The sequence below is a fragment of the Strix uralensis genome, chromosome Z (assembly GCF_047716275.1).
Source record: "Strix uralensis isolate ZFMK-TIS-50842 chromosome Z, bStrUra1, whole genome shotgun sequence".
NCBI lineage: Eukaryota > Metazoa > Chordata > Aves > Strigiformes > Strigidae > Strix > Strix uralensis.
Genome location: NC_134012.1, coordinates 77,126,273 through 77,149,748, shown reverse-complemented (window position 1 = coordinate 77,149,748; position 23,476 = coordinate 77,126,273). Strand labels below are relative to the sequence as shown.

General features: G+C 38.1%; 1 protein-coding gene across 6 annotated transcripts in view; it reads left to right on the top strand.

Annotated features, from left to right (window-relative positions):
* Window positions 1-23,476, top strand: part of NTRK2 (neurotrophic receptor tyrosine kinase 2) — a 209,081-nt gene that overhangs the window by 74,385 nt on the left and 111,220 nt on the right. The window contains exons 12-14 of one of the 6 annotated variants that reach the window (XM_074855445.1): window positions 6,984-7,055; window positions 16,720-16,788; window positions 17,653-22,523. The exons of 2 other annotated variants lie outside the window; for them this stretch is intronic. In XM_074855445.1, coding sequence (XP_074711546.1) covers window positions 6,984-7,055; window positions 16,720-16,788; window positions 17,653-17,690 — 179 coding nt within the window. In that variant the 3' untranslated portion in view covers window positions 17,691-22,523. Of the gene's footprint in view, window positions 1-6,983; window positions 7,056-16,719; window positions 16,789-17,652; window positions 22,524-23,476 lie in introns of those variants that run through there. 3 more of the 6 variants (XM_074855446.1, XM_074855448.1, XM_074855447.1) reach the window with 3 other exon arrangements.

The window sequence follows — 23,476 nt, the reverse complement described above, 5'->3', positions numbered from 1 at the left end:
ACCAGGGAGACTGTAGTCAGAGGGCTGATAGTCCAAGAATAAGACCAAGTAAACCTCTTTCAATTCAGTGATCTCAAGAGAAATACAGGTAATAGTTTGAGAGACAGATGGGATTTCTTTAAAAAAAAGGCGAGATCAAAGCCTGCCTTCGTTGTGGGAGAAGTTGGGCTAATTGAGAAGTGATAGAGAAGAGCGAGGGAGGTGAAAAAAGAGGTAAGGGAAATTAGGAGGGGAGATCTTCAGGTCCAAATGAGAAGACTGGAAGAGGTGAGCCGGAAGGGAATTTCTTAAAACTGTGACGGGGAAGAAGCAAAAGGTTGTAGTATACTTAAGGAAAACATTGTCATATAACAAAGGGAAAGCAAGCCAAAGAAGGCAAAAATCACTGGCTTTTCCAGGTTCGTACTGGAAGGATTGATTATATTCTGAGTAGAAAGAGAAGAGCAGGAAGGGATTAAGACAGGAGCCCAAAGTTGTGGAGAAGTGACTGAAATTGAAGATGTAATGCTTAATTATGATGAGGAAAGTGGAACTAACTTCTGTCAGTTGGAAGGATGACAGAAATGGGTGGTGTGATTTCTTGTCCGTATGGGGGAGGTCCCAACCTGACTTTGAAAGGGTGGTCCCTGATGTCATGGAGGAGAGCAAAAAAATCAGTGGGGAAGTGAAGACAGAAATGAATTGGTAACCCTATCTGATCAAAGCAAGAGAAAGACAGTGAGAGAGGAGGATTGAAAGCTGTGGAGAGTATCAGCTCTGGCAAACTCTGATGAAGTGAGAGAAAAGCCAGATGATGTGTCCCACAACAACAGCGTAAGCGTTTGTTCTAGGTCAGGCCAGTATTGGGAATGCATCCTTCACAGGTATCATGCAAAGACTGCCAGACCTAGTCCAGTCAGCTTAACTGGGGCCAAGAGCTGCTCTGAGCAATACAACAGCAGAGTGAAAGCTTGGGAAGCTGGCATTTCTCTCCTCTCTAACTGCTGCCAACCTGAAATCAAGCTCTTGCAGTCAGTGAAACTGTGCAGTTACGAGGCTGGTTTGTTAGTGTGGAATTTGATACCAGAAGGTATGTATGTTTCAGAGTAATATCGTAGGACCAGAGGAAGAAATCTGTGCTTCTGTTGTGAGAGATGTCCTGCTCGTTAGCTAATAACAGTGTCCTGCAGTCACCTGTCTCTTGCAGTGCCCCCCACTGAGTCCATGTAATCATGAATTCCAGCACGCCTTTTTAAGAAAACAAAACAGAAAAGAAAAAAATTAGAATGTTTAAACTGGAGATGAACCAAAGCCAGACCAGTAACACTGAAAATCAGAGAGCCAGGGCGAAGAAATGGGCTTTTTGTGCCACAGCCCCTACAGGATCATAAAGGTAGGAAGATGAGAAAGCTTATTTTGCAAAGCTCTGTACACCGGCATCCAGCCTGGCCCCTAGCCAGGACACCTCTGTTGGCAAAGGTTTACTTAATCTGACCTGTGCTATTCACATGTAGTCACAAGGTTGGATGTGAATACATCAAAGACTAAAGTAACTAATGTCAGCAGCAGCCAGACTTTCTCTGTATATTTCGAGGAATACAATGAATTTCAGTGTGTGCAATATGTACAGTTAAAATAATGAATGCAAAAAAAAAAATGAGGCCTCTCCCACCCACCAAGGGCAAATAACTGTGTATACAGAAGCATCTGATTAGTACTGTGGATCAGCATTGTTAAATGAGAAGGATGGCTAGTTGTGTCGTGATGATGCGTGCTGCAGGGTTCATCCAGCAGTGAGAGCAAACGTCTTTGCCCCAGCCTGGCTGTCACATCCTGTTGGTTTTTCAGCACTGCTGATGGAAATAGGAGCTACCAGTCAGTGCAGAATAAGCACTGTGATAAAATCCACAGATACTAGATTTGTAGCATGCATGGAAGAGGAGAATTTTGCCCTTGGTCTGTAAATAACAGACTTCTGCATAGGATTGTATGCACCTCAGTTTTTAAAAATCATTACAGGTCCTCTCTGATGTTAGGTGACTCTAGTAGTTATAGCCAAGATTGTAAACTTTTTTTACAGAGAAGTGTTCCACTGCATTTTATTCCTCCTTGATTTTGAACAAAGTTTGCGGAAGAGCTATGGTTCTGATCACAACTATGTAACCAAAAGTGTGAAGGTTTGTAATTTTTTGAAATGTAAAGGGAACAAGATATTTAATAATGGCCTTTTGATTTGGAATATTCTTTTTCTGTTCTTATCAGAAAAGTAATTCATAGGTCTTAGAGACCTTTGGATATGGCATTTAGATGTTGTCCAGTTCATGGCACTGGAACACCTCGTTGTTCATTACCTGTGTCTTATGGAACAGACAGTAGTAGATTGAAAATGTAAACTGAACATAACATAACATGTACATAACATGTAAAATAACATTATGATTGATTGCACCATGTAATGCCGATGGACCTGATGTAAAGCTGTCCATCACCAGATTCTTGCTAAATTTACTGTGACGTCATACTGCAGTTTTGGACTAACATTGGTTTCTGGCTTTGTTATAGTGTAGGGTTGCACATTATCCTTCATGTGTAGTCTGCCACTGTAATCCACACTCGTCTCTTTCTCTCTCTCTTAAATGAGTATCCTTATCATTGCCTAGCTTGCTTTTCCCTTACCTGTGATGTTTTAATCTTTTTTGGACGTTTTTTTCACTAGCATATAAAAATGTGGATTTCCATGGTGAGCAGAACTGTTATATTTCATAGTTCAGGGCAAAAGGGATAATCTCCTTTTCAGTGTGATTTTTCAGTACAGAATTTTTAATCACCTATGCACTTTATATAAGATAATGGTTAACATTTTATTTTATGACATTAATTCAGTAATTGTTAAGTATAGAAGCAGCACTGTTACTCTAGTGGGTTTTTTATATCCTATTACTATAGAAGGTACCTGAATTTAATTCCATAATAGTAATTCTTGCCTTTGTCAATGTTACCATATTGTCCTTGAAGAAGAAAGTATATCTGTGAAAGATTTCTGATCTCTAGACAGTGAAAATACTGGTAGTTAAACAGGCAATTAAAGGGAAACTAATCACATCGATATTTTGAAAATAGCCGACTTCCTACGCATGTGAACTCACTGTCTTTGACATCACTGAGCACTCCTTTGTGCAGATACAGGCTATAGACTTATGCCAATGCGCTGCTATGTGACAGTGGGGCAGAAGTTGTTACATTTATTCCTTCCTGTAGCAGATGGTAAACAGAAAAATCTTTTCATATTTGCTTCTTGTTGGTATACCTTTCTTTGTTGAGGAGCATCTCTCTGAGAGGAGATGTCTACAGTCAATGATCATTTGGCTGTTGGATGGTTTTCTTGGTTTGATCACATTTTTAAAAAAATCTTGGCTTAATAATTTTCCCATATTTTAACATGGTTGATTTGTTTAATAAAGGCATTTTGAAATCAGAAAAGCAGTTCTATAACCTAAGTTATGACTTCTCTGTAGAAATACATTAATAGAGAATGATTTTCAGTAGACTGCTAGATGAGCCAAGACTGAAGGAGGAGGCTTTCTTTGTGTTGCAGTAAGTAGCACAGTAGTTGGACCTACCCAAATTAAAGCTATTGGAGACAATTTGTAGGAAAGGAGACTTCAGAATAAAAACTGAAGAATGTATTGAGGAGGGAAAACTCACTATGAAGGAGTATGTAGTGAAATGTGAGATAAATAAGGAGAAAATTATCATACACCTTCCTGTATCTCATCTAGTGGTTGGCTTTCTGCTGCCCATTCATGCTTCTGTATTGCTTTGGTGCAATACAAAACAGCAGTTACCTGGATTTTTCTTGCCACACAAATTACAACTTTTCACATAATTTTATTTCCTTCCATTCTATGAAGAACTTTTTTTTAAAAAAAAAAAAAGAAACAAAACAGCAAACCACTTCTTTTTTCCGTCCAAATGGATATCCCTAGTAGAAAGTATGCTCAAAGACCTTTCAGTCTTAGGAAAGATCTAGACTGGTAAATCATATTCTGCTTCAGTGGGTACTAATGAAAACCTAGGTAGTGGCACAGTCAATCAGTAACATCTTTTAGTTGCTCACAATAATGAACATAATACGTATAAACACACATATACATATGTTTATTTAAAAATATATATAACATATATGGTGTTATGTATTACACAGTCTAAAGCACACAAAAAAGTGACACCTTTGAGTTGTTGCCTAGAGGTACTTAATGTTGTCTTGAATGAATTTGCAGTTTCTGTTCATGAATAGTTTGTAAATGTGCTGTTTTTGAGGAAGCCTGAGGAAAGATCCACTTGGATATGTGAAAAACTGGAGTTAGGAGCACCCTGTGGGAGCTCATTAATGATTCAGGATGCTTGGTTTCATTTTTCCCTCCTTCCTTTCACAACGGAAAATCTGATCAATACTTTTCTTTCAAGGTCACAACTGCTGCTTGGTCTCTGTCCTTCTCACAACCCTTGCCCAACCATGGGAGTGTTTTGCAGGATTTAATTACTAGTTTATTCAAGGTTGTCATCAATAACTCTTAGCATAGTCAGGCTTGGACAGAAAGCCATATTATTACAGGGCAGGTCTCTGCCCTGATCCAAGTATAGGGGTGATGTGCTTGTGAATGGATTCGTGTCAGTCATGAAAGGAAATTTTCCCCTCCCTTCCTATCCCCAGTAATCCTGTGGTCGTATTATGGACAGGAAGGCTGTGAAAAAGTGGGATAGCATATTTCAGATACTTCATTTTGCAAAATTTGTAAAACAGAATTGAGTTTGAGAAAATTGAGTTTCTGTCTTTGCAAAGGAAAAGATGTTTCCACTGCGTGGGTGATGATACTTCTTAATGTGTTTTGGCAATTTGTTTTCCAGAACTGCAAATGAAAGATATATTTAAAAAATAGGGTTTTGTGTACTTTTTTTTGATACATTTTTTGGTATATTTTTTCGCTTTACTTAGAAATTGGTTCAGTGTAGACTAAGTAAACTTGTTACATACTCAGTAAGTAACCTCACTTCCTGAAGTTATATTGTAAATCCTAAGGGGAGTACCAGATTCAGTATTTTAATTGCAGGAAAGAAAACAATGTTCCTCTAATGGGGGTGGAAACCTTTGTTGTGTAAAACAGCTTTCCTGTTTTGAGAAATATCATAAGCAGTCAGTCACAAATACAGAAATCTTAGTATCTTTTGTTTGTCATCCTGTTAGAGTATTCTCTCAGACAAGCTTTTCTTTTCTGAATAGGCTGCTAAAATGCAGGTTTGATGCTTTGTCTAGAGGCAAGCAAGGCTGCTTACATGCTTCAGTTTTCACATAGACATCATATTGCTTAACAGGGTCTGCTTTTTGAAATTAAAATTCTGTAGTTTTTAATTATTTAGAAAAGATATTTAAGATCTGTTAACTTGAGTAAAATGAGCTGGATGTATTTGTAGGAGCTAAAAAAGTTGGTCCAGTGTAATTTTTATGTTGGCTGAAAAATAACAAAATTTAGAGCATCCTTCCTTTTCCTGCTCTTCAGGAAAATTTGGACAGGGTAAAAGTCTGAAGTCATGACAGAATTCAAAGTTATTATAATAATTACAGGAGTGAGCTCCTGGAGGTCAACTTTATTCTAGAATATTATGAACACAATGTTTGTTGAACACAATGGATCCAAATTTGCTGTGGGTTGTAATCCCTAATCAGTCAAAGAATGTCCGCAGTTCACTTTGCTCATTCTACTAACATCATATTTAATGTCGGTCAAATCAGTTTTTTATATATTCTGTTGATTTTATGCTGTTCACAAAATGCTAATAATAGAAAATTTATTTCTATTGCTTTCTTGTGTGGGACTAGTACCTTAATGTTAATACAATTTCCAGGAAAAAAACTGTTCAGTGATTCATGTAAAATATGTTGGAGGGAATTTGTATATACGTATATATATAAATGTGCAGCTACACAAATTTTCAAGTGGTATAATTTAAGTAGATGATTTAAGTTGACCCTGCCATTTGTCTGGGGTTTGCTTTTATATGTTTTTTATATTTAGATGTTTGTCCCTACATTGAGTTTGTAATGTATGTCCAGGTTTGCTGGCCACAGATCCATTGCTTTTGCACATGAAGTTCATTTTTTCATGTTGGAAAGAGTACTGGTACCTAAAAGCTCAGGATAGAGAGTCTTGAATTTGCAAATCTTTTATGTTCATTGTTACCTTGGACTAGAAAGGGAGGAGACATGGAAACCTGTTGTTTTGATACATTGATACCTCCTGTCTTACAGGAAGCAGCAAGGGAACACCAGGATCTCTGGCACAACAGAGCGCAACTTGCAGAAGCTTTAGGCAATGCAAGCTGGTTAGAGGTTTATTTCAGTACTGGGAGTAAGGAGTAGAGCCATTTTGATGTTAGGTCTTCTGAGGATTCTTTAATGCAGTGAATTACTGACTTGGCTGTTAATGAATCAGGTTTTTGTCTGTATATTATCCCCAGAAAAAGCAAAACCCCCCAGATAAAAAACATAAACCCTGAGCAAAAAGTGCTCCATGCAGTATGACTAAGTATTGACCTTGACTTCAGTGTGGGCTATCTGTACATTAAGTTCATCTTTGCAGGCCAAGGATATACAATAAGTGAAGAATATCTCCTTACTGTTTATCATAAAGCAAGATATTACATTTTTTTTGTAAATATTTTTAAGCCATGCACATTTCTTAGCTCTAAAACACATGTAAAAGCTGTGTCTGAGTCCGGTCCAAAATGTGTTAGTTAATAGAGACAGCCCTCCTCATGCTGTAGATAGGTAACTGTGAAAAATGTGAACTGGGAATAATCTAGAAGTATAGCAATTGATGTTTTCTCTCCTGCAGAGTAGGATGGAAAATAAAGCAATTGGTGAAGAAATATTAAAATAAAAGAGTATTGGCAATTGCAAACCAAACTCTTGACAATTGCATTAATGATAATGCATTCCATTCCAGTTCATGGTGAAGTAAAAGGAGTTGGTCTGGTAGATCAAATATGGCTTTCAATGCAAGACTGCGACAATGAAGGTGAGATGATAAAGCTATTCAGACTCCTAACCTATAAAGAGCAAAGACTGTATTGTTTTTAAATATATGTGGTGAATTTACAGAATTATTTATTCTTAGAACAGATGTCATTATAAAATACTACATTTGTTTTCAGCTTTCAGTTATATTTATGGGCTGTATCTATCCTGTTGTGTATACATACATTTTTGGTTGAAAAAATGTATATGCGGTCAAAATCGTGTATAATTAATGACATATGTCATTAATTATACCCAACAGGGCTTGGTAGGGACTTTGTTCTATTGAAATATTTGATAAATGGGGATGGACTAAATAACAGTGTGAGAACGTAACTTGCTGTCCTGTTTTGCTCATTACAAATACATTGTGACGCAATTGGTAAGAATCCATTTGGTGTAAGCAAACTTGGCTGTATATCTAGGAAGAGTCCCAAATACTGTGTTTTAGATGAGTGTCTTCAGATGAGCGGGTTTTGGTTTTTTGTGTTTTTTTAAGTTTGCTAACATGTTTTCAATCATCATCTTATTTTCCACTCCAGACAAGAGTAAAATCACAAGAGCTCTCAAATACCTGTTAATACATTTTTCAGACAGAATGTCAAAAACTGATATATGTTCCATCAATAGTGATTCATTGCAGCAAGCCTAAATAATTAGAACTGGCCAAATACCAAGGTTTTGTGTCCTACATTAACAAAATTGGTACAGTTATTTTGAAAATCATGTAACCAGTTGCAATACTAGCATCATTTCACGTAACTGACTCACCTCTTCCATTGTACTTGAAGTCATCAGAAATAACTCAATTCTGTATTATCTGTTAAGTGGTATCCCTGGAGAGTAGGCACAGTGTGTGGTTTGTGTATACTATATCATTTCACTCAGTTCTAGGGCAAAGCACAGCAGCGTTTGAGGCTACTAGTATGCAATCAAAGCATATGGGGCTAGGATACATTCTCTGGTCCTTCAGGAAAGGCACAGATCATGTCCATACATTTAAAACTTTCTTGTCCCTTATCCCTCAAATAAGGTGGTCTCATACATACTATGTGTTGTAAATAATTCCTGAGTCATGCTCTCCTTTGAACCATACTGGGACATTGTCTGGGAAAGTGCTATTTATCTTAGGCCAAAATGGTACCTTCATTTAGTATAGATTAAGTAACTGTGGATAAAAAAGAAGATACACCCTTGCTCAAGTCTGGGCTCTGGCCTTTCTTTATTTGCTGACACAGATGTGCCTGAGCCTCTTTGTCTTTGAAGTCTTTAGCTTAGTAGATGGGCCTGGAAGGAACTAGTCTTGTACATCCCATTTACACTGAAGAGTTTTTGGTTTGTTAACTACTGTTTGGATCTCGTTGTGTGTCTGTTCCACATCTGAATTCACACGATTACTCTGGTATGGTGGAGTCAATCAAGCTCTAATTTGCAGCAGACTTGCTCCATGTAAAGCTGAGTTTATTTTCTGGTAGGAGGTTGGGGAGATGGGGATGAGATGGAGGTGGCATCTCACGAAAGGAAGGGAAGTGTGAGCTCTATTGCTGATTATTTTGCAGTGGTACTAGCACAGCCCCTTTAGGGGGAGTTGTCATCAATCTCTCCTCTTTCGGAAGAAATATCTCTTATTTCAAACACATTTCAAGCATTTTGTTAACCTTAATACAGCTACAAGATCATTCTTTCTGTTAGAAAGAGGGAAATTGAGAAGACACACCTCAGCAATACTACAGAAATAACGGAGCAATAGCACCATTCCTTTCCTGGTTCTGTCCCTACAAAGTTATATGACAGTAAAATGTTTCTGAGTGGTTTTCTTTGGTTGGGTAACAGGACAGGAATTTGTTTCACATGCACAGAGAGCGGAAGGATATTTCTGTTGCTGCTCACACAGCTTGGAAAGTTCTGTTCCTAGTGCATCAGTGGTAGCAGACAAATAGGATTCGATTACGATATTTAGCATATATAGCATGCTGTGTGCCAGACATGGATGAGAAACCTAGCAGTTCCTGTTTCAGGAATACAGTTTCAAATAAGAGAATAGTCTTATTCACTTACTTGCTAATAGCCTCCCCTGACAGTTATGGCAATAATCAACTAAACATGGTATCTGTGATAGACTCATGTCTAATTGATTTCATGTTAATTAAATTCAGAATTGCATGGTATCATTTAGTAACATTGTTTACTTTCTCCCATAAAGTTGTTGAGTCTTCAGAAGGGGTTTTTTGGCTGTAATTTAGGTGCAATTAGCCTTTTAAATCCAGTATGTGATTTGTTCCATCAAAAGGGTGCTGTAAGAGGTAACATTCATAAATAGAAAGAGTGGGAGCTTTCCTTTTTCCCAAGACCATTTTCCTTCTCCATTCCTTGGTGTATCCTGTGAAGAGTGTGCCTTTGAATGGAGATCCATTTTGTGCCTATGTAAAACAGAACAGAGTGAAGCAAACCAAGGCCAGCCTGGTATAAATGCACATTGTTTTCACTTTGGCTCCAAGCAGCTGTGATTCAGAAGACTCGAACTGCTTCATTTAGTACTGTGTTGTGCAGTATTTCTCCTTAAAAATATTTTCCATCTTCTGCGTTTGGGACGAATCATGGGGATATTCACAGCCAAGCAGTGTCTTTGGTGTGGTTCCAACTTACTGCAGTATCTGGGGAGAAAGAAAAGTCCCTGGAGCCTTGGAATAGGTGCAGGAGCTGAATGTATATACTTCACCTGCCTACAGAATGTGTGCCAGACTTTGAGATGGCTTTTCAGGAGTGTAAATCCAGACCATGATGAGGTACATGAAGAAACATCCTATGCCTCATCCTTCTCTTCTTTCAAAGCCCATGTGTTGCTGTCAAGGAGGACTGATGTAGATAAGATTCAGTGGAAGGCAGCTGTAAGATTGTCTCTTCCCTCTGCTGTGACATTAGGATTTATGGTAAGAAATAATTAACAGGGCTTTTGGGGTATTTTGGGTTTTTCCCTATGGGACCTATGTCTTAATTTTTCTATCAGGAGAGAGTTTGTGGGGTGAAATACTTGAGCCAAGATTGTATTGAAATGGGGCAGTGATTTCTGGCCCTGACCTTAAAGTCTGCACAGGATGGAGTAAGGAAAGATGCACAGAAATGATGTAGTAATGTTCATATAGCAAAACAGTAGCTGGGCTAGCTGGTGTTTGGCTCTTGGTTGCTTGCTGTCATTCTGTTATCCTCATCATTGACCATGTACAGATCAGGTTTTTTAGGAAGATCATTAATTGCTACATGGAAGTGCTTGAATAGTAGTGACTGTAAAGGAAGGCAGTTCAGATTAATGAAGTAAAAAAAAAAATTGTTTTACTAGAGGCACTCAGTGATTAAGATACTCATCTTGTAAGAAGTATTCAGACTTCACAGACTCAAGGTAAAATGACAGGAAGCTGGAGCATTGCTCAGTAATAACTATAAGACCTGTAACAGTCAAAGGAGTTAATACTGTTGTAATGCAACAGTAAGCAAAATAATCCTATTATAAATGAATATATATGATATAGTTCCACAACTCTTATTGTACTGGAATGAGCAACATTATTTCCCTAATTTGTATATAACAACTGGCTTGCTAGTTCTTGTCAAAAGGCCATATGTATTGAAAATGTGGAATATCTACTGATCCTTGAAATTATGCAAGATAACATGATGGTAGAGTTGGATTCAGTATTCAGGTAGAGACAGAATGGTTTCAAAGTTGAGAGTGATTCTCTTGTTCAAAGGGGTAGGACATAAATATGCTGTGTCCTTTGTGTGCTCTGATCTTCTTTCTTGTGGCTGTAAACTGACACTTGTCAAAAGTGTATCTGTGTAGTAGCATTTCTGTATTTTATGTGCATACCAATGAGTGTATTAAACGTAAATGCTAGGGATGTCATAAGGTAAACAGCCTTTTTTCTTAACAGTTTTGGCTTTTCAAATACTTGGAGAAAGCTTTAAGAAAGTGTTCCTTGATATATTGTTTCATGCAAATAAAGTGTAAAATAGCCTGCAGACATCTATGTTTTAAAATGTGTATGCAGACAGGAATTGCTACACCCCTTCCTATGAACTGGGTTTCTATTAATGTGCATTCTAATGCACATTAATGTGTTCTATTAATGTGCGTCCTACTAATGTGGTTCTGTAGGGAGTTGCTGTTACTGCAGGGTTCTGTTTCAAAGTCTGTACAGTTGCTTATTCACACTCTCTTTTTCACTTTAACCTGTCCCTGAATTAGAAGCTGTGCAAAATATATGCACTGACTAACTCTGAGCACTGGTGGTTTGAGATTCAGCTTTTAGTGTCCTTGACTCTCACTAATCAATATCAAGCAGAACAACTGCAGCATCAACAGCAGTACTGTAAAAGGAAATGTCTGTTGGATATTGTGGTGGATGATATCAGGGTAATGACTCTCCTTGAGAAAGATGCAATATTTTCTCCTTAAGAGTGCTGAGCATGAATGTTTCGTTTTCTGCTGCCTGCTTGGAAAATTAACATGTCTTCCAATGTATCATACCGGGAAATAAAATAAAAAATCCAAATCAAACTAAGGAAAAACAGATTAAGATATTAAATGATACTTGTTAGCAATGTAGAGGACTGTTAGCCCAGAATATTTTTGGCCTCTAAAATGCTGAGTAGACAGGTCAAGTTTTACTGTCTCTTGGTTCTAACTCGTTTCACACTGAGAACAGCTTTATAGGGTTCTATACTAAAGTACATACAATTCTGTTTGACTCCCTTTTTCATTTTATGAGCTTGTAGATCAATGAAACAAACCATTGAATGCTGCCTGTAACACTAATGGTAATGGCTCCAGTTTTATTAAGCCCATTTGAAAATCTCGTACAGGTGGTAGCATCCATAAAATGACAAACTATGTATCCTTATCTGTGGAGCATAAATTTAAATATTAGAGGAAAAGCTAGTGATAGTGGAAAAGAAATCTTTTTAATATATTGCAGTATTTTGAAGAATTGTAAAGGAGAGCAAAAACTCCTAAGTTTTGGGTTACTATAAATAGTCCTGAGGTTAATATGGTACTGTATTGTATACTGCCTTCCTGTTGTTGTAAGCAACTGGAGCACATAAGAGGGTCAAGACTCTTTACCTTGGTGTACAGCTTCATGGGGTAGACTGTTTAATCTCTTCTGGCCCTAGTTTTTCCAATTATTAAGTAAATTCAGTTATTGAAAAATCTGAGCTAGAAAGAGAGACTAATGTGAAATTCAGATCTAGAATTTTCTGGGAATCCCTGGCCTGTAATACTTTAAGAGTGTGTCCAGGTCTGTGTGGTTTTAGATCATTGGTTTTCATTTGTTTGTCTTCTATCTATGCTTTTATCTTTAGGTAAAAAAAAAAGTAATATTATGTATGTCATTAGAGCTCTTAATGACATAAATTAAAAATACTGTCTTGGTGCCTCATGGGTTAAAAGCAATGTTTAAAAATAAAGGAAAAGTTGCATTAAATGTTTGTGTTACTGTGCTCTGAAACGCAAGGCAGTTTTGAGCCTTGTACATGTAAAATCTGCAAAATCCTAAGAAAAAGTATTAATTTCTTCAGACAACTTTATCTTCTGTGGCTGTGTAGACACTGCCCTAATGAGGCAAGACATTATTCTTCTTTGTGCAATAAACATTCTCCAGAAACCTATCCAGGAGCCTCTCCTTCCTTCCAAATAAAAATGAGGTGATGTTTTGTCTTCATTTAGCCACAGCATTAGCCAGCACTGCTCTTTGAAGCAGTGGCTCAGATCCAAGAAGCAAATAAAACTAGGAATGAATTGTTTCATTTAATTTTCTACTTGAATCCAGAAACTGACAAATTTGATAAGAATACCTTTTTAGGTAATGCAACTACATCTTCTCTTTGCTTTCTTGTCTTCCACTCAGCAGTATGAGCTTTCTCCATATAAAGCACTGTTCATTTAAAAAAAACAGAGATACATGTCATGTTATATTCAATTTCCTCCAAGCTGGAAAAAGTAAAAATGTAAGCTGATATTTGTTTCAAAATACTCTGTTTGCATCAGGGCCCCAAGTAACATTCTGCTTAGGATAAACCGTATGTATTTGGTGAAGAGAGAAAGTGTAATGAGGCTTAACATCATAGAAACTTTCAGTTGCTCAGCACTTCTTTTGCTTGTGATTTCCCTTGAATGCTTGATCTCCAAATATAAGCAACTCATATGTAGAGACATATTTGGAGAGTGGGATGTGAGTATATGAAATGTAGTTTTGAATTCAGTTTTAAGTCATCACTACAGGAAACTTTTATTTACTCTGGCAGAATTTAGGTCAAGTTTGTAATGACCAAAAAAGTTTGACTGCAGAGCTTCAGTTTATGTACAACTCATTGGAATACATAATTTCAAATCCTGTTGGAGTAAAAAGGATTTCAGACAACTAAAATTTATCATCTCTGTGAAAAAAGTTCAGAAGATGACCATGTCATAACATTTTCCTTCCTGAATGACTTTGGTGAAGGCTTGTAGGGAACACAGCCAGTGAGAAGGGGTATGATCAAAATTATTTGGGTCAGGGGGAAATTGAGCCCATGGATGTGTGACTATCCCTGTAACAGTGATGTTCTCAAATACGGTAACGCATTAGATGTTATTATGCATTAGGTGTTACGATTCCATTAGCTACTCAGTTCTGTGTTGTCTGCTGGTTAAATGACAAAAAAAATTGCCTTCTTTACATATAAAAAGGATTATGTTTATGAAAGACTCTTCTTTTAGAATGAGTTAATATATAAACATACAGGGGTTTGCTATTATACTTTGCTTTTTATGCTCTCTTCTCAAATGAATAGAAAAGCTAAAAACAATTGGTCTTAAAGGCATTTTGTCCTGCTCTTAGGAGAGTAAACTCTTGGGAAGGGTTCATCCAGTGTCTGAGATACAGATCTGCAAAGCTTTTGAGACAGTCAGCTGTGGTACTTCCAGAAAGCCAATTGTAGGATTAAAAAAAATCCTCACCGTTGCCTCAACTGGATTCATATTAATAACATAATTCAAACGACACTTTCTGTAGTACATTCTCTTTGGGAGAGAGCAGCTAGACTTAAATTTGATGTCCCCAAAACAGTGTATTGCAAAATCATTATAATGTTTGATAATGAATACAGTGCTCACTTCAAAACTCTGAATGAAGAGGTGATATTGGACATAAAGTATCAGCAGGTTACATTTTACTTACTATTTTCTTCATTGTCTTGCACCCATTTGCATCTGAGAGAGACAGATACATAGTGTTCCCTTAAAGGATGAATGAAGTTCTGTTATTCCTTGTACAAGGAAGATGGATAGCTTTTTTTCTCTCTTCCACTTTTATATTTTTTTATTTTCATTCTTTAGTGTACTTTCCTCTGCAAGTCTGAGTACCAGCTTACATAACAGCAGTGTTTTTTAAAAAACAGTATTAAACTCAGAATCCAGTGCCCCATCAGCAACTCAAAGCGCCACAATCAGGCTTTGCCTCAACCAGCCTAACTGACTCCTTTTGAACTCTGAGAAGCCAGAATAGAGGTTGACAGTTAGGACATGAGAAATCATCTTCTAAATACCCATTGCCCATAATATTTTGCCTCTATTAGCAAAATGACTCCAAATAGTCAGAGATCTAGTATACAAATTTAAGTCCAGAATGCCTGCTGCTTAATGGCTTTGCAGCTTTTTCTACTTCCCCTGGAACCATTTTTTTAAAGCACTTCAGTTTCTTCGTCTCCATATTTCAGTCCTTTTTTCTTGCTCCATTTCACCTGTGTCCTGTCAGAGCCTTCCTATCCCCCCTACCCTTCACCTCCCTGCAATTATTCTGTATTTTGGTGTCCTTTTCTATATACTTTACCTGGTTGCTTTCCATGTTTCAATGAACAAAATCAATAGATTCTTTTTTTAACCTTTTTATTTTCTTTTTTTTTTTTTGAGACTCACTTCTAGTAACCATTTTTTTCTTTAAAAGATGTATTTATTGTGATTAATTCTTGTGACTTCAGTAAGACTTGCAGGACTCCCTTGTGAACTTCTTGACTTCTGTGGACTGCTCAGGTCCTAGGTCTGAGGCTTCTTCCATACTGGTTGTTTTAGACAACACTCCTGACTACTAGAGTCACTAATATGCATGCAGATGCAACTAAGAATATAAGCAGATCTATTGTCTACCTGTGTTTTGCATAGTACTGTTCACTAAATAGTAGTTCATCACTTAACAACTTCTCAAATGAAGTTGCAGAGGTGACTTTAAACACAGCAATGTGATTTCAGTTTGTTTGCAGCAGACCAGATAAGAAGCAAACTGAAAGGTCAGAAAGCTTTTGCTTGCATTGATTTGCTTTAGTGTTAGGAAGTGTGGTGTAGATGTGTGTTTTTATGTAAATACATATATCTGTCCTTTGACTTGGTCTCCAAGAATGTATGCAATCTCACAGATTTAAGGAAACAAAATTTCACAGAGGAGGTCTGAATGGCCTAGAAAATTTGAAGGGAAGGTAGCAACCATGCAGTAACTTTCAATTCTAGACTGCCAAATCCTGATGATACTTCCTGTTTTCCATCTAACCTGTAACTTCCAAACATCCTTCAGAAAATTAATTAGGAAATAACTATAGTAGCTCAGTAAAAATACTACAGAAAGACCTGGAAAAGCCTGCCACCTTTGTACCATGTGCAGAAACGAATCCTCAGTCTTCCTCAAACTCTGTTAGATGGAGTTTGCAACATGCATATACAGTCATGAAGGTCAGCACATTTTACAGCTGTGCATTCTTCTTGACATTACAGTAGGCTTTAAGGGCTGTGATATTAATACACCGCTTGATGAACTGAATTTTCGCTGATACGGTTTTGGTTTTGAATTCTCTTACTGAGAATTTCATGGTATGGCAAAACTATATTAATTCACTTTTAGGTATTTTATGTATGTGAGAAGAGGCAGTAGAAGTAGCAATGATGTAAACTTCAGTAAGATCACAGATTCCAACAATAATGAGGTGTTCCTTAGAAATTCTTGATGATGAAGATACTCATCACTACATGTGGATATGACCATAAGAAACTCATCAATGTCAGTGTAGCCTAGAGCCTTCCTTTCCAGGTAAAACAGTCCCTGTGCAGGAGCCTAGCTGTTCAGAAATGAACACTTGAACTGATACTATATTTTTGTCTGTAAATTAACCAGGTCCCTTTGTTTTTCCTGATGCCTTACACTAAACCTTATCAATTGTTTCAGAGAGAAGGAATTTTGCCACACCCTTTGGAAATGTGTGGTGGCTCAAGGCTAGCATGTTCAGCTTCTGAATGTGCCATTACATACTTTCAGGGTAGAAGTACTACAAGTGCCTCAAGGTTAAAACAAGAAAGAAAATGCAATGTAAATGAATTAGTCATTGTTACTTAATACTAACAGTCAAATTCAACTTCTCTTGAAGCTGATAGCATAAGCCTCACTCATTTAAGGCAAATCAAGATTTGGTCTGAATTGTCGTTTCAAGTGCTGTGGAATATGGATTAGCTTTCACTATTTATAAACATTGAGAACTTACTAAAGCAAGGTTAAAAAAAACCCAAATCAAACAAACCAAAACTACTGAAGAAGTTTACATTTGCAGGATAATAATACAACTCTCACTTTTTTTTCAAATGTCATTAGAACAAGTAATGGTGACTGTCAACAGTGATGTACATAATAACTCAACTGCATCAGATAACAACAGACTGGGTAAGACAATGCTGTTCTAGGAAGTATTTGTGCTATAGAGGCAGATAGTTGGATTTCACACAGGGCTAAACATAGCCTTTTTAAAAGTTCCTAGCCTTAGACAGGTAACGTTTCAGTGATAAGTTTCTCCTTCATCTCAGATCAGAACATGACCCAGAGGTTTTTACTGTGTTTCAATGTGCCATCATAATTAGTTGTTGATTTTTAAGTTCCTTTTGAGACTTAGAAACAGTAAATGTTAGGATACTTAACTAATATTTCCCCCAGTTCCACTAAATACTTAACTAAAATTTCCCCCATTACACAGTCATTTAATGACATTAAGGGCAGGAGCCTATTTGGAGCAGACAGAAAGAACAATGTGCACAGAGCTAAGGTGTGAAACAGAAGTTATAGATGAACCAGGTGTATTTAAAGTAGCTGTGTGGTATAGCCGGGTTCCCTTCACTTAATTGGTGAACGAGACCACAGACAGAGAGCTTGATTGTGCACGCAGGCTTGTTCACCACAGGCCTTCGGGCAAGGCAGGACACATGACTGAGGTTTTTCTGACCCATGCATAATGCAGTCCCTGGTTGGAGAATTCTAGATCTACTGCATTACTACTCAGTAAGAATATTTTGATATGTTAAAGACAAATGAGTAACACACCTTATACATCTTTAGTTAAGAAATAAAATTGTTGGCCACAATTCAGAGCTAATGTTATAATTTTCATAAATTCATGTATAGTTTCTGGTTAACATTTTATGTATGCTTTAAATGCATTTTATGTTTATGTGTTTGATTGTCAAGTATTCATTTGTTTTTCTTTGACTTTTTTTTTAAAGCATGATTTCTCACATTTTATTTTGTTTCTTTTAGGTTTTGTTTTATTTCATAAGATCCCACTGGATGGGTAAATGAAATAAGGAAAAGATGTGAGAGGGGCTGTTGAGCTTGTGGAAGCTGTATGCTGCACACTAGGGAGTGGACAGTGTTCTTGACCAGTGAAGTGCCACCTCCCTTGGACTTCTGTTTTAGACTTTGGTTGTGTTTGGAGAACTGTAGAAGTACATTCAAATCAGTAGCTGTTTTTGCAAGAGCAGGGCAAAGCCAAGCCCTGAGGCAGCTATAAACCTCCAGAAAGCCCAGAAATAAGCTATCACACTCTTTTGTATTGCCTTGTCCTCACTGTGTCTTCCAAAATGACATTGAGATAAAATTACGTTATATTGTTTCCTCTGTCAATTTTTTTTCTGTTTGAACTTAACTGGAAAGATGTTGGTTTTATAAATAATATTTGTCAAAGGTGAACTGCAAAGTTGCTTTTATTTTATTGCATGGCTCTGCAAAACTTCTGTAAATGCTTAATTTGAGTGTATGTGTAAACTTATTGATTTCAGTGGGAATGCTCACACCCTTAAACTTAAGTTCTTGTATATTTTCAGGATATGGCCTTAAATCATAAAGCAGTAAATTGCAGAGCTGGCCCTGCACATCTTAGAATCATAGAATCATTTAGGTTGGAAAAAAACTTTAAAATCATTGAGTCCGACTGTTAACCTAGCAATGCCAAGTCCACCACTAAACCATGTCCCTAAGTGCCTCATCTACCAGTCTTTTAAATACCTCCAGGGATGATGACTCAACCACTTCCCTGGGCAGCTTCTTCCAATGCTTGATAACACCTTTTGGTGAACAAATTTTTCCTAATATCCAATCTAAACCTCCCTTGGTGCAACTTGAGGCTGTTTCTTCTCATCCTATTGCATGTTACTTGGGGGAAGAGACCGACACGCACCTCACTACAACCTCTTTTCAGGTAGTTGTAGAAAGCAATGAGGTCTCCCCTCAGCCTCCTGTTCTCCAGGCTAAACCACCCGAGTTTCCTCAGCTGCTTCTGGTAAGACTTGTTCTCTAGACCCTTCACCAGCTTCATTGCCCTTCTTTGGACGTGCTCCAGCACCTCAAATGTCTTTCTTATAGTGAGGGGCCTGAAACTGAACACAGTATTCAAGGTGTGGCCTCACCATTTCTGAGTACATGGGGACAATCACTTCCCTAGTCCTGCTGGACACACTCTTTCTGATACAAGCCAGGATGCTCTTGGCCTTCTTGGCCACCTTTGCACACTGCTGCCTCATATTCAGCCAGGTATCGGCCAACACCCCCAGGTCCTTTTCTGCTGGGCAGCTTTCCAGCCACTCTTCCCCAAGCCTGTAGTGAAGCATGGGGTTGTTGTGACCCAGGTGCAGGACCCAGCACTTGGCCTTGTTGAACATCATACAATTGGCCTTGGCCCATCAATCCAGCCTGTCCCAATCCCTCTGTAGCACCTTCCTTCCCTCAAGCAGATCAACACTCCCACCCAACTTGGTGTGGTCTGCAAACTTACTGATGGTTTACTCAATCCCCTCGTCCAGATCATTGATAAAGACATTAAACAGAACTGGCCCCAGTACTGAGCCCTGGAGAACACCACTTGTGACTGGCCACCAGCTGGATTTAACTCCATTCACCACCACTCTTTGGGCCCAACAATCCAGCAAGTTTTTTAGCCAGCAAAGAGTATGGCCGTCCAAGCCGTAGGCAGCCAGTTTCTCCAGGAGAATGCTGTGGGAAACGGTGTCAAAGGCTTTACTAAAGTCCAGGTAAACAACATCCACAGCTTTTCCCTCATCCACTAAGTGTGTCACCTTGTCATAGATCAGGTTAGTCAAGCAGGACCTGCCTTTCATAAACCCATGCTGATCACCTGGTTGTCCTGTACATGCTGCGTGATGGCACTCAAGATAATCTGCTCCATGACCTTCCCCAGCACGAACGTCAGACTGTAGTTCCCCAGATCCTCCTTCTGGCCCTTCCTGTAAATGGGCATCACATTTACGAACTTATAGTCAACTGGGACCTCCCCAGTTAACCCGGACTGCTGATAAATGATTGCACGTGGCTTGGTGAGCACTTCTACCAGCTCGCTCAGTACCCTTGGGTGGATCCCATTTGGCCCCATAGACTTTGTGTGTGTCAAAGTGGTGTAGCAGGTTGCTCACCATTTCCCGTTGGATTATGGGGTCATCATTCTGCTCCCTGTCCCTGTTTTCCAGCTCAGGGGGGGCTAGGTACCCAGAGAACAACTGGTCTTACTATTAAAGACTGAGGCAAAGAAGGCATAAAGTACCTTATTTATGTATGTGGTTCCACTGACTTTACCAGGAAGATGGAGAGTATGAGCTGTATGAAGAAAGGTGGCAATACTGTTTGTTAGTGCCTTTGCGTATTGAACCAGTGCCATCACTTACACATTCAGTTAGGTTGTGCTTATTCAACATAGTCCATAAGTTTGAGTAAATGTACAAATCTTTAGTAGGCTGGAATGCTGATTCTGAGCCAAGAGCAAGAATAACAACACTATACAGTTGGTCCTTCAAACGGTATACTTAACAGACATATTTAACTGTTCATATTTAACTGTGAAGTATACTTCAGAGTGTGCTTCAGTATACTTCAGAGGAGAGCCTACTCTCTTCTGAGAAGAGTTTACTATAAAAGTAAGTGAAAGCACAAGCATTTTGCAGGAGCAAGGACTGCATGTAGATACAGTGCTAGATGTTCATTTTCATGCTATTTACTTACCAAATTCTGAGTTTATACTCTGATCTTTTCAGTTTAGGGAGTGATAAGAAAGATGAAGTTTCTCTCCTTTTAACAGAGTTAGCTACAAAGACTCATGACAAAAGACTGAGATAGGTGCTTACCTTTCTATGCATTTTGATTACGTTTCTGAGCTGTGGTTTGATTTTAATTCCTTACAATTATGTTTAGTTAAAAAACAAGAGATGGTATTGTTTTGTCTCTCCTGTATTTGCTTTTCATTGTTTTTGCTTTTTACTTTCAGCTATTTTCACTCTTCATTGAAACACTGTTGCCTTTTCTTTTGCTGCAGTCTTTCACAGCATACGCCATCCCTCTTTTTCCACAATACTGCCTTAACTCTTCTGTTCTATCTCCATATACTTACTTTTTTTGCCTTTTAAGACTCAGTCCTTTGACTTTTTTCTTGTGCTCTCTTTAATCTCTCACATCCAAGTTCTTCCTGCTGTGCTCAGATTTTGGAAATGTCCTTATTAGTTGAGAAATATGTCCACATTTGCATTCTTCTAGGCCTATGTAGTGAGATATTTTATTTCTGTTGCCACTGGCTAGGAAAGGGGAGTTGCAGTTGCTAAAGTGCTTTCTTCCCGTCTCCAAAATCTGTGCCAAAGATGTGTTGTTCTCCCCACATTAAAGAGGAGGACAGAGCTGGAAGTCTACTTATGACCTAGGAATTGTGGTGCCTTTGTCGCCCTGCACATACTGTGGTGATCTGGGGAGGAATGGCAGCAATTAAGGATATCCATCATAGTTCCTGTTTGAAGTTAGATGTCAACAAGTGTTCTACTGTTCCTCAGAAACAATATTAGGAATGTTTGCCTTTTTTCCTCCCTAAGTCTGTGTGGACGTAGTCTTATTTTAGAGAGCTACTAACTTTCTCTTCTGCTTACTGATTCTCTTCTAACTTTCTTTTAATTATTTTCTACTCAGACTTCTTTCTTACCCATGAATCTCTCCTCCAGTTGAAATAACATCTGATGCCATTGAGCTGATTATAAATCAATGGAGAATCATTTAGGCCATCAATATTTGAACTAAAGTCAGTGGAGTTACATCAGATGTAACTCATGAGCAGAGAGAGCTTGACCCAGTAGCCCAGATTCCAGTCTTAAGTTTTGCTGGGACAAAGTCAACATATTTCAGTTATGTATTCACAGTTTATTGCCAAATAAATGAGGTGAGAATCTGAACCCTTTTCTTCTGGCAGGGAAAAGGCAAACTTGCAGAGCTGGAATTTGGCAGTTGATTTTTGAAATATTTAATATTAAAAGGTAGTTCTTTCTGATTCATAATATTTATATGCATAAATGTGCACATTTATTGATTGGGGATTTTACGTAATTTTTTTGTAATTTATTTTGTAGCACTTTGCAGTTCATCTTTATGGTATAGGAGTAGGTTTGACCTTCAAATATTCCAGCATGTACTGACACAGTATTTTGGATTTTATGTAATCGTGGAGGTAACTTTAATAAACCACAACTGATTTATGCACCAGTGAAATATATATATTTATATATATATAGTAGAATATCCTTCTTACATATTTTGTACTACTTCTTTTATATTAGCTACTAAGTGCACTATTACTTGATGCAGATATTCACAGAACCCTATGGATTACAGCACATGATTTGTTCCTAATAATGTCTTAACAGAGATGTTAAATGCTTGATGGAAAGACTACATATTCCTAAAATGGTTTCTTTTTAGTATGTGGAATCTCTTAAAGCTAAGGGAGCTAACCTTTTAATATGAAAATTATAGTATCCACTAGCTCCTGTCTTTCAGCTTGATTGTAAGTGACATTGCTTGTAACTGTAGAGATTCTGATCTGCCCAAATGGTGTTGGTTTACAAAGGGCTCAGTTAATTACAAATTCTTGACCTCCTTAAAATAAAGTGCGACTCAAACTAAGAATCATGCAGGAACCATTAGCATGGTAAAAGTTGCTGAACATCCAGGATTTGATATTAAAAAGCTTTTATATTGTTTCATTGAGCAATAAAAAAGGCTATGAAATGTCGAAAGGCAGAGTTGCTATTTTTTTTCACTGTGCCAGACATGAAACTAAAATAAAAATGTGTTTCTAATGTTCTGAAGGGTTTATTTGTACTAGAATTTATTTTAAATTGACATTTAATATAATAATATCATCTCAGAGACACTGAGATAAGCTGTTTAGCAGTTTGATGGGCAGATTAGTGGGGGACTGGAGAGGAAGCACTGCTGGGGGTATTTTCGGTGTGAGGCAGGGTGTATCATCCTGTATGTGTGAATTTGATGAAAGTTTGACCAGTGGCTGGGTCTGTGTTGCAAACAAGCATGTTGTTCCCAGGCAGAGTCCAGAGTCTGTGTTGTGCTTGCTGCAGCTGCCTGCCATGCCAGACAAGCTGGGGGCCCTCGTGAAGGCTGTTCCTACAGAAAGGTGTTTCAGGACTGTGTCTGTTTTTGATGGGAGTCGTGGGAGCTCACCACCAGGGCAGATGGAGGCTGCTGTGACACATTTGCATGTCAATATGTGTGTGTCTGAGTACTGTAAACTGTACAAGGCAGTCCCCAACTTTTCCACTGCCTTTGACTACCAGCTGGATCTCTCCTATGCAGCATTGAAGAAAACCATTCATTTCATTGGGAGCAAGTTCCTTGGGGCCAGCAGACAGTGCCAAGAAAACCTGTGGACAGCTAGTTGGAAACAATTCTACTTGAAATAGTTCTCACAGGAATTGGTCTTTCTTTTTTGACTGCTGGCATAAGCACTAGAAACCTGTTTCTTTCCTAGGGTGCAGCCAATCCCTAAACACAGTTTTTCAAAGATTAAAAAACTTATGGAAGTTCGCCATGTAGGAATGACTGGTACGCTTCCTACTGGCTCTTTACGCAACAGAGCTCATACAGAGCTCCAGTTTCTCAGTCCCTCCACCTAGTCATCCATGATAAGTTGACAATCATCAGCATGAAGACCAGCGCTTTATTTGCGGCTGTTCGAATGCTTAAAAACTAGCAAATGGTCTGTAAACTTGGAAGCCGTTATCAGACAGATTAAAAAAAATGC